Consider the following 15,357-nt stretch of genomic DNA (forward strand, 5'->3'; position numbering starts at 1 on the left):
GTCTGTCTAAGGCACCACTCCCCTCCTTTGCACACCAGAGTTGCCTGGGAAAGCAGATATTGTAGAGCTAGCCAAATTCCAGGGAGGGACAGGAGGCAGAGTGAGGCTGGAAGATTTTCTCCAGCATGTAAATGTCACATAGTCTAGATGTTGTCTGTGTTTTACTGCTACAGTGATGAAGGCTGTGGGAGAAAGGGCTGATAATTTTTGGTAGTCCAACATAGCGCAGGACTTGTAAAACCCTGGATTTTAAGGCTGCTCAGTTCTTAAAAAAAAGTCTTAGTGTTTGTGATAAAAAAGTTCAAGAGATAAAACAAATATTTTCAGATAAATTCTTGGTACATGTGCATTGCCCATCACCTGCATCCCAAATGTGACTCTGCATTTTACAGTGGAGAAAAATGTTGTCCTTATAAAAATATTAGACAGCCGTGTTTTACAAACGTGTTTCTACAAGAGCCTAGCTTTTATTCTTAGGCTGAAGAAGCGATGCCTGTGGTGGGAAGCAGAGGAACATTTAGACCATCTAAATTTAGCCTCTGAGTTCTAGTGTTTATCTCTAGAATGTGTGGGAACCCATCAGAGGTGTTTTCTACAGCACCTGCCTTCCCCTGCTGGCTGCATGAGAATCTTAGTCCTAATATAGCCACCAAAGTTAGATTCCTAAATTGACAGTACTAGCTCATAACACAAATGAGCCCAGATGAACACACTATCCAAATGATACTTACTATTATAATCTGAATTAGAGCACACAACACCAGAAGGAAAATAAAATATATCCCCCTAAAACCTTTCTTATTTTGTCCTAGGGTCCTTGTTGTTAAAATGATGTAAGTAATAGTGAATATTGAGATTGTGACCTGCTTCTGTTTAAGTGTTTCCTTGTTTCCATAGGAAACTCAGGGACTGAAATAGGTCATTTAAAAAGCTAACATAGGAGATTTCCATGAAGTTTCTTTGTCATGAATTCAGTCTGGTCTCATCTGCATCACTTCCCTATGTATTGTGACAAAAAGAGGCAAAGAAGCAGAAGCTTCATATAAGGGACATAGGTGTCTCTTCTAATCTCTGTACTATGACCACAGCTGAGAAACTAAGGAGTGCTTTCCCTTAAACTCAAAATTCAGTTATCTGACCTGGATTTGTGGGCCATTATATCATTAATGGCAGGTTCCTTGGAGAATGATACAAAATGTCAGTAGGCTTCTCTATTTATATGTTAAAGCTGATGTTGAAATAATTTTTAATTCATTCTTTTATTTCGTATTAACATATTTTAACTTAAGAACACCATGATAGTACTATGGTCTAAGTAGTGATAAATACAAATAGAGGCAGGGAAAATCAAAGAAATATTAGTAAATAATAGAAAGAAAAGATTAGACTTCCTGAAGAGGATGCATGTATGGCTTTTTCCTTAAGAAGGATTTTCCTACCTTGTATGGAAGAGAGCCATACACAATAGATCCTGTGCCTCAAACTTATTTTCTGGGATTGGTGTCTGAGCAGAGTAAATCTATGTTCTCTAGATTGCCATCCTGTTATGCAGCAGGAATGTGTTTTGGCTATGTGTATGTCACCAGAATTGAAGAGACCTTGTTTGGTGGTACAAGAATTGGTTTTTAATGTGGGTGTCAGGCATGAGGACAAGTGTTTTCTCCTGCTGACTTTTTGGGTTTATTTTGTCTATTTTTTCTGAAGTTGTGGAGTATGAAATCCATTTGCACACGGGAGACTTGAAGAAGGCAGATGCCACTGGAGAGATTTATCTTCGTATACAAGGAGAAAAAAGTGACTCAGGGAAGCGATGGCTTAACTCAAAAAACAGCCTGATCACTTTTGCTAGAGGGCAGGTAAAATAATGAGGAAAAATGTAACTGAATCCGTGAGTGTCTTTTTGTTAGAACTTATATTTTCAGAAAATCTTTCATGGATAGAATATCAAAAATATTAATGTTTTATATTGCATATAACGATTGTCTCCATAGCTAACATATTGTTTTTAAGCTTCATCACTGTCGTGCTACAGTAAAACAGTTAAGGTGATAAATTAATTCTGAATTGGACAAAACTACCTCTAAGAGTTCTGTTTTAATATTCCAGACTTTTAAGGCCAGGGTGGCATCACTGCTTTATTAAAATATGCCTGTTAGAAGCGACAACATTTCTGTAGAATAACTCACATTTGTAGCCCCTCCATCTAAAGTAGTCTATGAACTCTTCTTGTTATCTCTCCTGAACACCGTCAATGTTCCAAGACAACTCTTTTTTTTTTCATTTTCAAATTTTTCCATCCACTTCTTGCTCTTTGGTAAACATATTGTTGCACTTTGAGATTAAATAGCTTTTCCTAGAAGAGTAATTCCTAGAGTAGTTGGCAAAAGAACAAAGTAACTAAAACACACTTCAGATCAAAAGGAAATATCTCTTTTAAATCAGAAGAACATGTCTAGCTGATACTTTATGAGATCCTAGTGTTTAGAATTTCATCTAGGATTTTTTTTTGGTTTGTTTTAAGGAAATCATTAAATGAAGTACCTGGAAATCTTTTAGGGAGAGTGAGAGAGAGTATTTCACTCTTGCCAGCCAGCCTAGTGCAGTTTCTTCTCTGGTGCAGAAAGCTAGAGAAATGTACTTGATATATGTTTAATTTATTCTTTACACATACCTGTGTTTATTTTGTCTGCTTTTCTTACTATTTTTAAAGATTCTAGAAGATTCAAGGTTTTTGTATGAAAAGAAACCCAGATCTTAGTCATTATGTCCTCTGTATTTTCTTTCTCCTTTGTGGAAGAGAATATGCATGCCCAATGCCATGCTCATCAAGAACTGATCAAACTGGTAGCTCAGAGTTCACAAGTTAAGTCTGAAAATAATGACAGGGTAGTAGAGCTCATCTTGTTTGAAGGAGTAACGTAGGAAGTTGTACAGATTAGTCTTTTTGATGATAGTAGATAATAGTCCTGTGTAGTATGTCTTAAGGATAGTGTCAGAGAAATCTGAACAGCTGGACTGCCTGCTACAATGGATAAGGTATCAGTACAGACACCTTACAGATACAGAAGAGGGACAGATTCCTTTTTCTTTCAAAAGCCCAAACTGTCCCAGCCTTTAGAAAACACTTTATTTTATAAGAATGTGTTACATTTTTGCCAAGAATAAAGCTTGTAGAGAAAAACCTGAACAATAGCACTTGACTTCTGTGAATGCTCATTCCTGTGGAAGTACTACTCATCTGCAAATTCACAAGGATTTTTTCTGTATAATCCAGATTCTGTGTCACTTTTTGAACAGGCTTGTTCAGACTTGCTAAAGCCTTCCTCTGAAATTCTAAAGGGCTTTTCTATATCCTGGGCTGTAAGACCTTAATCTTCTTCTTATAGTAAAGATTTTGAGTAACAACTCTTTGGGTATTCACTATGTTGCAGTTCTCTTTACTACAATTTATTCTCAAATGACAAATGCTCTGGTCTTAGTCATTGGTCTTTTTTTCTAGATGGTTTTTTGACCAATGTTATTCTCACAGACATTGAAATTCTGGAACTGTGAGACTGTGGGAACAATGAAAGGGTTTTATTATTTTTTTTCAAACCCACAAACTAGTCCCCAACTGTTATATTCAAACTTGCATCTTCAAACCAATTTTCCAAGACAACTGCTTCTGTGTTCAACAGAATAACTCATGAATTCACATGAAATAAAAGTCTTAGCTGTAGAGATTTAGTTTTGCAGCTGGTTTCTCAAAAGATTAGATGAATCCATTCATTAGTATGTTTCCAAACCTCATTTCTTCAGGCCCAGTTAAAAAAAGCCAATGAATACGCATTTTAAGCAATGTGTCAGTGCACATACTTATGTGAGCTTTCCCAGAGATTATGAAGATGACTGTTCAAAGAAGATGAGTATATATAGGCAGGAAGTTGAATAAATTATAAAGATTTAAGGTATGGAAAAAAGGAAAGACTCCATGAAGTCTATTGGTCATTCAAGTCTGTTGTATGTAGAAAATTTGGCCTATTATAGAGATGATTTCAAGGAGACATCCTTATCCCAAAAGCACAGTGGTTGAAATCTTCACAGATACCATTCAGTTACTTCCCATTTACATGCCTAATTTCCACTGAATTAACTATGAATTTTAGTGAAAATGAAATTGCTCCAGATTTTCATAATTATTAGACATCTAGTATTTATCAGTTTCATTGCAAGTTAGGTTCTGGACCAAAGTAACTTTCAACACATTAGGATTTCTTTATTTCAGTCCACGAAGTTATGAGAAATGAGAATTTTATTGCCAGTACATGTGTCTGATTTTTCCAAAACTAATTCCTACTAAATACAGAGACATTCTGAAATTCATTATTCATAATATCAACTGGATAAGAAAAGATGAACTATAATACATAATATTTAATTATGAAGTCAAACACAATTAAATGGCATAGATGAGATAAATTTGCTTCTATCAAGGTGAAAAACAATGATCCAACACGCCAGGCTAAACTGATAAATACTCAAAACCAGATCCCTATTAAGTTTAACTAAAAACATAATTTTGATTATTTTCATATTGCAGGTGGATATTTTCAAAATCAAATCTGTATACCTTGGCAAGTTGAATGAAGTTTGTGTTGGATTTAAAAGTCTAAGAAAAGGTTGGTAATTTTTTCAGTTAATCTAAGATTATAATGACATAGATTATTAGATTTAGGTGACCTTAGTGCTTCAGAAATGTCTGAAATTTAACACAAAAATGTTTTTTAAGAAATTAGAAAATATGAAATTAATTTCCATTTTCTGCTGTTCATTACTTCTTTTGTATTATATATGTCAAGTATCCAGATACAGCTTGGTTTTACTAAAATCTGCAAGGGATTCTAAGGAAATGTTGTGACAATGTAAAATCGTAAAATTATATATGGAATTGTCCTCCATTGAAGTTTCTATCTTTTTACAAGCAGAGTCAACAAAGCTTTTGTTTTTCATGAAGTGCTATGCCATCATGCTTTTGAAATTTTGTAAATTTCTTCTTCCTGTACATTTTTAGATGATGGATAAGTCAAAAAAAGGAATTTAGGGCTATATGCTTCTATGTAAATATGAGAACATAAAATTGTTTCATTAGATTGAGAAGCTGAGCACAGAAGAAAGGCTGTTCTGGCCTCACAGATTCTTTCCTTCAAATCCATGCAAAATATTTTTTAAGAGATCCTGCATATGTGAGGTTGACTGGCAGATAAAAAGGCTTTATTGCTGCAGCATTTTTTCTCATCCTACTGCTGACTCCAAAGCAGCTACTGTAGCTAAAAAAATTTGCTTATTTCTTGAAAATAAATACCAACAGCAAGGAGTATCATGAATTGGTATTTTGTTCAATCCTTTGGCTACAATTTTGGCCCATTGTTTTTTAAAGACAACAGAATAGAGATTCTACAGGTATTTTACTCCTGCAGGATAATGTTGATAATGGAAATGATTGTTCCAGAGTATGATAACCTGAGTCTCTTGTTCTTTCTTCTTTTCTAAAAAACCCCAAGATTACAAAATGACTCTGTAGGTTAAACTCGGACTCAGAAAAACAGGATGGGAGACTATTTGCTAGACGGTAACATTAAAATGAACACTCAAACTTGAATTCACTTCAACAAGACTGGGAGTGTAACCAAGTTTACCAAGACTCAGAGATCTAACTCTACAAATGCCTTGTTTCCAAATAATCATGGTCTCAAATCAAGATAAAATTAGCTGAATTTTGTTCCTTATTATATAGAATGGTATCTCTCCAGAAAGAAAGCTGTGGGTTGAGTGGATTTTCCGATAGTAAATGTCATAGAAGTCATGATCCTTTTTCCATTAGGACACTGATAATATTATTTCCTATTGGGCTGTCTTGTGTCTAGCGTCTGCATGCAGAAGCCTTTCCATACTTTGAGATGTAATAGATCATTACAGCAAATCTATCTCATTTAATTTAATTTACAATTAATTTAACAAGATCTGTAAAAACATTTATTATTTTGGAGTGTAGTGGAACAGATAAAAACACATACACATAGCCAATATATTTTCAGAAGTTTTATTTCCTAAATAAGTCTGTCAAAAGAAAACCTTTTACTGATTTGATGAAGGTAGAAACTTATGACTGTATACACAGGATATTTTGTTGCTTAAAAGGTATAAATTAATAATGTCCTGTTTATTTTCAATCAGATGGGTGGTTTTTGGAAAAAATTCTTATAAAAGAAGTCTTCTACCCTTTTTCTACACATGTTTTTTTTCATGATGGATGGATCAATAAACACTCCAAGGAAGAATATGTAGAAGTTGCAATTCCGCTCAAAGGTAATACAAGCAGAAGTGTCCTTCATTTCCATGAATCACTCCTGCATGGCAGAGCAGTTCACAACTGGTATAAGGTTGCATCACACAGTAGGAAGAACTTGGCACTGGTACCCCAATGGTGAGGGGCTGGGCCTGGACCAAGGTGAATCATACCTTCTGTGAGCAAAGGGGAAGAAATTGTGCCTGGGATGGGGAAATTTGAAATGCCATTATTGAAAGATTCTCCTCTGGCAGGACATTTCCTCTCCTTGGAAAAATACAAAGAGAAGAGACATGGCCTCTGTGTGTGACATGGATCCATGAGGCCACTGGCCTGGTTTTCTACCCCTGCATGGGACTAACATGAGCAATGAGGGGTTTGTGGCTTTTTTGCTGAATTTCCTGTGCTACATCCGGCACTACCAGGCAATACAATCTTTGGGTTTCTACTGCTTTATAACAGATATTGTTCTAAATATAGGTTTACTTTTACTGCAGAGACGTCTGTGACATCCCTTCCCATGGAAAATTTAGATGCAAAAAGTAGAGGGCGATGGCAAGCCTGGGTGCACTGCACACAAGTACCAGAAGATGTTCCTAACATTCAAGTTGTTGCATTTGGAAGAAAAGGGAAATCCCCTGCACAGAAAGTTCAAAATCTGAATGATACTCCCTTTTTGGTTGGTTTCTTTTCTACTGCATACAAGTCTTACCAAATAGTTTCAGTAAAATAAGAATTGTAGCCAATATATATGACTTTATGTGTACTGGTTGTTTGTCAGAGTTAATGTTTATTCCTCTGTGTCTTAAATAAACACATCTCGGAGAACTTCTCACTTGTGGGCCAAAACATATCACTTAAGAAAACTCTCTTGAGGAAATGCCAAATATTATGTGAAAAACCTCATTAACTTGAATTAAGTCAGGGGGAAAGAACTGGCCTTGAAAATACAGATTTCAGTTGTACATTTCCTTCCTTTTGTTGTGTTGGCCTGTGCTCTGGAACCATTTCCCTCAGTAAAAAATAGACATAATTTATAATACAAATGTGAGTCTGAATTAACTTGCACTCTTAATAGTACTTCTTCATCCTAACACTAACCTCATTGACCAATATTATTATCTGTTGTATTTATCTTGTTTTGGGTTTAAAGTATGCCGAGCAAACTGTCGCATACAACATATATTTATTTATTTATTTTTTTTTTAACAGTTGACCACTGGTGACATTGGAGATATAACAAAAGTCTCCTTTTTGTTATGTGGTCCATCCTTGAGAAGAGGAATTAAACTCCACAAGGTATTCCAAATACAATACATGTAAACTTGCAATAATTTTCATCAGAACAGTAAATAACTTTTGTTGAGATACAGATGGTCTCAGTTACCCGGTATCTACAAACGACTGCCTACAGCTTGCAGACCTCTTTGTGGGTAGTTCAACCTTGTTTGCACCTGCTGAAGTGCATATTGCTATAGCTCTGCACTGGTGTGCACACCCATTATGCACAGTTCATACTGCTGATGTTAGGAAATGTTAACTCCTGCATGGAAATACTGATGGTCTCCACACAGACCAACCTACCTGTGGAAGCCAATTAAGATAATATTCAGTATCAGTTCTTTGCAATATGGCCATCAGTGGGCCTCAAACCTCTGATTGTAGTTTAATACGTCTTTAAGAATTCTCATAAAAGGGAATGGAGAAAGGACTTCAGGCTGTCAATCTTAAAATAGAATTAGAATTTAAAAGTATCTTTAATACTTAAACTTGAAAGTTAATTCAAGGAAAAATTGTGTCAATGAGCTCTGCCTATAGGCAAGGGCAAAAAATCCCATTGTGGATTAACACTGAATTAATCTGATGTAAAAGAATGATTTCCTGAACTGTGCCACAGAGTCCCTTAACCCTGCTATGGAATTGAAAGATCAAGATGATTCCTTAAATGCATAAAGACTCCAGAAACTGTTCTGATGGGAAATGCTGCACTCCAGACTAAAATGTGAATGGGCTTGTGACACTCAAAGGAATGTTGAGTCTGAATTTATGAGCTCCTCTGGGGATAGAGGAGGTGTTTATCTTACATTTTCTCCCCAAATGTGTTCTGCGTCAGTTAATATTTTACTCTCTGTTTAGGCTATAAAAATGGAAAGAATAGGTAAGCAAAGCTAATTTCTCATTTCAAATATGCATCTCCACGCCATTTGATAAAGCATTGAAAAATATTTTGACACTACATTTAATATGTCCATTTTGTAATGTAAGGCTTCAGCCTCCAGACCTGGTGGCCCAAAACATGGTAGAAAATTCATAAATGTAATAGTTTGCTTTTTGCTTTCTTTTCCAAAACAACCCTATGCAACTGGCTAAGTGATTTTTTTCTGTATTTTCAAATACTTCACAATTATTTAATTATTGGTATATTAGTAGCTGTAAATTGTTACAATCTACAAGAAGTCAGTAGGTTGCTATGCACCTTAGTAGTTTCTTGTATGCATGTGCAACCCACAGCACAAGCCACAATAATATCTATTGCTTTTGACATTAATATGCTTATAATATCTAATACCAATTAAATAGTCTACTTATAAATTAGTTATTCATGGAAGCATAGTCTAAAATGTAACAAGTTGGTCTCACTCTAGTAGGATTCTTACAATGTAGAAAAAAATAGAGATGTTTATAGAAAAAGAAAAATTACAGGCAGCTGTCAGGATGCATAAGCTTACTATGAATCAGTGGTCAAACCCAGCCCCAACAAAATAAAATTACCTTCTTTGATTTCTTTTTAAGTGAAAGAAATAATATTCAGAGTTCCAGGAATTTCTCAGAAACACAGATGAAAGTGCAAAAAGGAGATGAAATCCCTACATTTGTTTTGATACTCGGTCTTCTCTACTTTTGTGTTTACAGGGTTATTCCAAGTACCAGAATTTTTCCTGTTATCTCCCACAGTTTTCTGCAAAATTATGTAGTCAATTATATAACCTTAGCTAAAATTTATGTATTTTCTGTAAATTCTGAAGATTTATGTACTACAGAATGAATAGCTATTTTTTGCTCAAAAAGAGCAAGATATTTCCTAAATAGATATTTCCTAAAATAGAATACAAACCCATTTTTCACATTTGTTTAGAATATAGAAACACTATATGATTTGAAGATTAAGTTCGCACTTAGATGTAATCTTAGAACTGGCAAGAATTTTTCAGGTATGTTTTATTTTAAGGCCAAAGTCTGCATAAATCTACACACCTCATTTTTATGAATCCGCTTTCTGCAGGCTGTCTGCCTGCATATGCAGGTAAACCTTAGTGCAATTTTATGACAAATAGGAGTTTGTGATATGTATTGATATTTGGGGTTGCACATATTGATAAAAGTTAGTGGGAAATATTTTTGTATAAGAAGTTGTTATACATTTAATATAAAAGATTTTGTTATTGCACGTGAAAAAAAAAAACCTATGTTTTGTAAACAATGGGCTGCAATTTTAGTGGAATTTAACGCCACCTAAATAAATTTAGATTTTATTAAAGTAATTAATGGTTTAAGTCTGGAAATGGTTATGGCTTATCGTTTATTTTCATCTGGAAGCCTTGTGACTGATCTTGTAAATCACTGGACAGAAAGAATAAGCAGTAATGTAAAATGTTAGGTCATTTCTTTTCTAAGAACTCAAGAGCAACTTAGTCTGACAAAATTTATGAGAGCGGAACTGTCAAATTCCCAATAATTTAGTTTATCTCATTCAATTATATAAATATTTATACATCTCAAAGCTTGTAGTTAAAATCTGTGTGAGGAAACCTGTACTCAGGATTTCCAAGCACTTTTATGTTTATTCTGCATGATGAACACAAAGTTTTGCTGTTGCACTGCTGTCAGTACTGGAAAGAAGCGACCACAATAATTTTGAGAATCCTCACTTAGGAATTCCAATTACTTACTGTCCTCATGAAATTAATTTTTTGTTTTGTTTTGTTTCCTTTTGCTTTAAATGTCTTGGATATGCTATTTCTACACAAAGAGATCCTGAAGACTAAAGAAACTGTTTCCGCAAACTTGCAGTCATTGGCTATTTTTGAAGTTCAATACTGCATGTAATAGTTACCACAAATGTTTCTGCATAAACTTGATAGATTTTATAACCTGACCTAGGGTAGAGTACGTGATCTGAGTTGACCTCCCGTGAACCTGATTTACACCTTGACCCTCTCAGCAGAGATATGTGAGCTCCTAAGCCTGTGCTTCAGCTGGTTTGGATGTTCTAAGTCCACACACTTGGAATCTAATTTCTTCACTCTCCAATAAATACTTAAAGCCAAGTAGAATGAAGCTGGACCTAAGCTTGCCCATTCTATTGAAATTCATTCTTCAAACAACTTATTTCCACCAGCAGCCCTGAAAGCCACTGGACACCTAATTTCTGCCAACTTTGAAAATCCTACCTGAGATATAGCAAGACTCATTTAAAGAAATAAAAAGTAGCAAAGCAAATGTTTTTGCAGAATGGGCATATACTACTAAAATTGATGTAACTGCATTCATTTGACATTCTGAAATTGCAGACACATACAGGTCAATTTAAGCTGAATCTCTCATTGGTTCCTTACAAATGGGTCCTATACTTGTGTTGATTTGCAATGAAGAATACACATATAAACATCCAGCTGCAAAATTAGCAGCTTTAAGAAGCTGCTCTAACTGTTATGCAGAATCAGATAGCTGTTAGAAAAAGTGTGTGCAGGAGGAAAAAATGGATAAAAGGGCAGTTTCTATTGGGATGGAAACAGGAAATTAAATAATTCAAATAAATTAATTTCTTTCTCTGATTCTGCCTACAGCTTCAGCTGAAAGACCTGGACACTAAGCAAGAGTTGAGCTTTCACACTGAAGCCTCATGTCTGTTTGGAGAAGATGGATCTGAGACCGTGACAGAGCTTGCTGCAGTCAGGCCAGACCAGCCACCACTCAGGGGTATGCTATTAAAATAAAAAATAAATACATGAGCAAATGCATGCACAAATACAGAATTGTAAACTGCCTAATAGGATGAACACAAGGCACAAGATTGCCAAGCATTTTATATATATTTAAAAAACAGTCAAAATTACTTTTAACTATTTGTTCAATAAACTGTGGGATCAGAGAATCACAGAATCACTAGGTCGGAAGAGACCTGCAGGATCACTGAGTCCAAGCCATGCCCCAGCACCTCAACTAAACATGGCACCTAGTGTCACATCCAACCTTTTTTTAAACACATCCAGGGATAGTGACTCTGCCAACTCCCCAGGCAGACCATTCCAGTATTTTATCACTACTTCTGTAAAATCTTTTTCCTAATATACAACCTATATTTCCCTTGACCCAGCTTAAGACTGTGTCCTCTGGTTCTGCCAGTTGCTGCCTGGAGAAAGAGACCAACCCCACCTGACTACAGTCACCTTTCAGGGAGTTGTAGAGTGACAAAGTCACCTCTGAGTCTCCTTTTCTCCAGGCTAAATACCCCCAGCTCCCTCAGCTATTCCTCACAGGGTTTGTGTTCCAAGCCCCTCACCAGCCTCGTTGCCTCCTCTGGATGTGCTCAAGCCTCTCAATGTCCTTCCCAAACTGAGGGCCCAGAGCTGGACACAGCACTCAAGGTGTGTCCTCACCAGTGCCGAGTACAGGGGCAGAATGACCTCCCTGCTCCTCCTGGGCACACCATTCCTGATGCAGGCCAGGATGCCCTTGGCCTTCTTGGCCCCCAGGGCACACTGCTGGCTCATGTTCAGCCAGCTCTTGACCAGCACCCCCAGGTCCCTTTCTGCCCGGGCACTGTCCAGCCACACTGTCCCCAGCAAGGGGTTTTGTGCCAAAATGAAGGACTCAGCATTTGGACTTGTTAAACTTCATCTTATTGGACTCTGCTCATCCATCCAACCATTCCAGGTCTCTCTGCAGAGCCCTCCTACCCCCCAACAAATTGGCATGTGCTCCCAGCTTAGTGTCATCTGCAAATTTACTGATGAAAGACTCAATGCCCTCATCCATGTTGTCAATAAAAATACAGAACAGAACTGGCCCCAGCACAGACCCTGAGGGACACCCCTGGTGACAGGCCCCAGCAGGATGCAGCACTGCTCACCATCACTCTCTGGGCCCGGCCATGCACCAGTTCCTAACCCAGCACAGAGTGCTCCTGTCCAAACCATGGGCTGCCAGCTTTTCCAGGAGGATGCTGTGGGAGACAGTGTCAAAGGCATTTCTGAAGTCCAAATAGACAACATCCACAGCCTTTCCTGCATCCACCAGATGTGTCACCTGGTTATAAAAAGAGACCAAGTTGGTCAAGCACGATCTACCCCTCCTAAACCCATGCTGGCTGGATCTGATAACCTGGCCATCCTGTAAGTGCTGTGTACAGATATCTAACAGCTGACATGTATTGTTTTCAATAGAATAAGTACCAATTTGAAAGTCTGAAAAATGCACAAAGCCCAGTTAGTATATTTGCATGGCAGTTTTCAGACAATGAGTGATTTACACTTAATGAGGCAATAATTCACAGATTAAAAAAAGGCAGATGTGAAGTTGTAATGGCATGGATCACAAAGAGAAAGTGCAGGATTTTTTAGGTTTTCTTCAAGCCCTATTTCTGCCCCTGAAGCCATATTTCATTTCATCATTGTACTTAAAATATGATATCTTCCTTTGTTCAGATTACATTTTATGAAATATGTAGAAAAGAATTCTTATTCATTACACTGTGAACAGAAGTCTTAGTTAAAATATTTAAACCTTTTTGCATGTAATATCTAACTGGAGGCTAGACTGCAAATGGAAATATATCTTAAGAGTCTGTAATAACATTTAATTCTTCATAGAACCCATTAAAAATCCTCTGTCATGCTGCCTGAAGGAATATGTACTGTATAACTCATCAGACAAAAGTCATGGCAAGCCATCTTTTGTTGTGAAGAATAATAACAATGCATATTTGTATAAATAGCTGAGCCATTTCTGCTGAACACATTAAATAATGTTGGCCATAATTCTCAAAATATGAGATTTAAACACAGTTCAGTTGATCCAGAAGAAAAAGTGTCTTTCATATTCTATGTCTGTGTTTTTTTCTTTGGTAATATGTTAGAGTTGGTAAATCCTAACTCAATTTAAGATCTATAATTCCTACAAAAACTCCTGTTTATTTTACAAAGCATGATAAAATCAGTCTGAGTCTTTCAGGTGATTCCAGAATCCAGTAGTTGGGTATTTTCTCCTTCTGTAATGCGAGCATGGATTCTTGCATTGATTCATAAAAGACATTTCATCCCTAATGCTGTAGTGTGTGCTGTGAGATAGCTAGCATTCCATATGAAACTCAGAAAATTGATGTCAATTCCTATAACTTAATTCCTTGGTGTTGAAATTAATCTTGTACCTAAAATATATTGGTTTATAATGTTTGGTAATTAAATTGCTAATAATCTCATTTGGTAATGTCTTGTGTCACTGATTTTTCATGGCAGAAGTCCTTTACTTCATCAAGGTCCATACAGGAGCACTTCCTGCATCAGGAACTGATGCAGATGTATTTGTCACAGTATTTGGAGAGTGGGGAGATTCCTGCAAAAGGAGACTCGGGCACTCACATTTTGAAACAGGGCAGGTTAGTACTGAGTAATTTTCCTTACATGTTTTTTTAATGTATTTAATTTTATTATTTTCTAATAACATATTTCTTTCCAATTATGAAATACCAGCATGAATGTTACACTCTGGTAACCTGTGGAAAGAATGTGTTGCTTGCTAAGTACAGGCATTTCACTTGAATTGAGATTCCAGTTTAGGAATAGTTTGAATACAAATAAATCTAAAATCCACAAACTCCTGGTAAATGTTCTTAGAATCTGAAACTGCATCCAATCATATATTAAATTCCATGGCTTAATTTTCACCTATTTGTGAAGCTAGTATAGAAATATCAGGGCTACTTCCTGTGGCTGCTCCTTTAATTTTTTTTTTAAGTCCACCCAGATAGAGTTGAAAGAAAGATTTTAAACCTGTTAGCTACTATATGTTAATTAATCCATTTATCTGTTAAATTGCAAACAGGCAAACCTGGTTGTAGACATAATTGTCTGCTCAAGATAAATCCTAGGAGAGATTTTCTGGTTAACCTTTGCTTTTTACCATATTAATGATTATATCTGCACAGCATGTTCACCCATATCCTGAACTGAGAGCACTAGATCAATTCATCCTGTACAATGAAGCAGAATCCTCTGCATGTTTTCACACTGTTTCTTATGCTCTGTCATGCCTGAGATACCATAACTTTCCTAGGCAACCTGTTCCACTGCTTTCCTAGCCTTACACTTACATCACTAGATTTATTATGTCTTTTTGAGCTTAGAAATTTGAGAGGCAGCCACATCGTTTTGTTCCAGAGTCATACTCTTGACATTGATACTTTTTCTTCCATGAATTTGTATAAATCCTTCTATAGACCTGTGATAATTGTCCATAGTCTCCTGTGTCAATTTAGTTGCACTTGACTTTCTACCTGAGTACAACTAAACTTTCACATGCTACCTAAACCTTATTCCACATCTTTCTTTGGAAAACAGTGAAGGTTTTCTTCCACATCACTTTCTCTTTGCTTCTCCCATGCTTTATAGACCTCTACCCTCTGGGCACTTGTATTGCTGCATTGTTCTTTGCAAAGAAGAATGTGTCTTTAATCTTCCTACTTAGATTTTTCTATATGTTGTTCTGACTCTTCAATAATACTTCCTTTTTTCTAAGATGCCATCTTTTTTCAGAATCCTGCTGTCTTAGTCCAAACTATGCTACAATGATATAAGAAAACTTTATGACTTTGATTATCCGGATAATATTATTAAAAATACAGGTTAATCCTCAGCGTTTTTGAGGGCAAATGTTTATGGACAACTAGAAGGGTTAATCAAAGGTGTAAAGGCATATGATCAGTGTCATAATCTGGAAAAGAAGTCCAAAAAGAAATAATTCACATGGCATTT

General features: G+C 36.2%; 1 protein-coding gene across 1 annotated transcript in view; it reads left to right on the top strand.

The window, feature by feature from the left end:
• Positions 1 to 15,357, top strand: part of LOC135442936 (lipoxygenase homology domain-containing protein 1-like) — a 130,872-nt gene that overhangs the window by 72,067 nt on the left and 43,448 nt on the right. The window contains exons 23-29 of the mRNA XM_064703209.1: positions 1,705 to 1,856; positions 4,580 to 4,658; positions 6,214 to 6,345; positions 6,823 to 7,004; positions 7,538 to 7,624; positions 11,173 to 11,305; positions 13,843 to 13,982. Coding sequence (XP_064559279.1) covers positions 1,705 to 1,856; positions 4,580 to 4,658; positions 6,214 to 6,345; positions 6,823 to 7,004; positions 7,538 to 7,624; positions 11,173 to 11,305; positions 13,843 to 13,982 — 905 coding nt within the window. The remainder of the gene's footprint in view (positions 1 to 1,704; positions 1,857 to 4,579; positions 4,659 to 6,213; positions 6,346 to 6,822; positions 7,005 to 7,537; positions 7,625 to 11,172; positions 11,306 to 13,842; positions 13,983 to 15,357) is intronic.

This window comes from Zonotrichia leucophrys, chromosome 2 (genome assembly GCF_028769735.1).
Source record: "Zonotrichia leucophrys gambelii isolate GWCS_2022_RI chromosome 2, RI_Zleu_2.0, whole genome shotgun sequence".
Classification (NCBI taxonomy): domain Eukaryota; kingdom Metazoa; phylum Chordata; class Aves; order Passeriformes; family Passerellidae; genus Zonotrichia; species Zonotrichia leucophrys.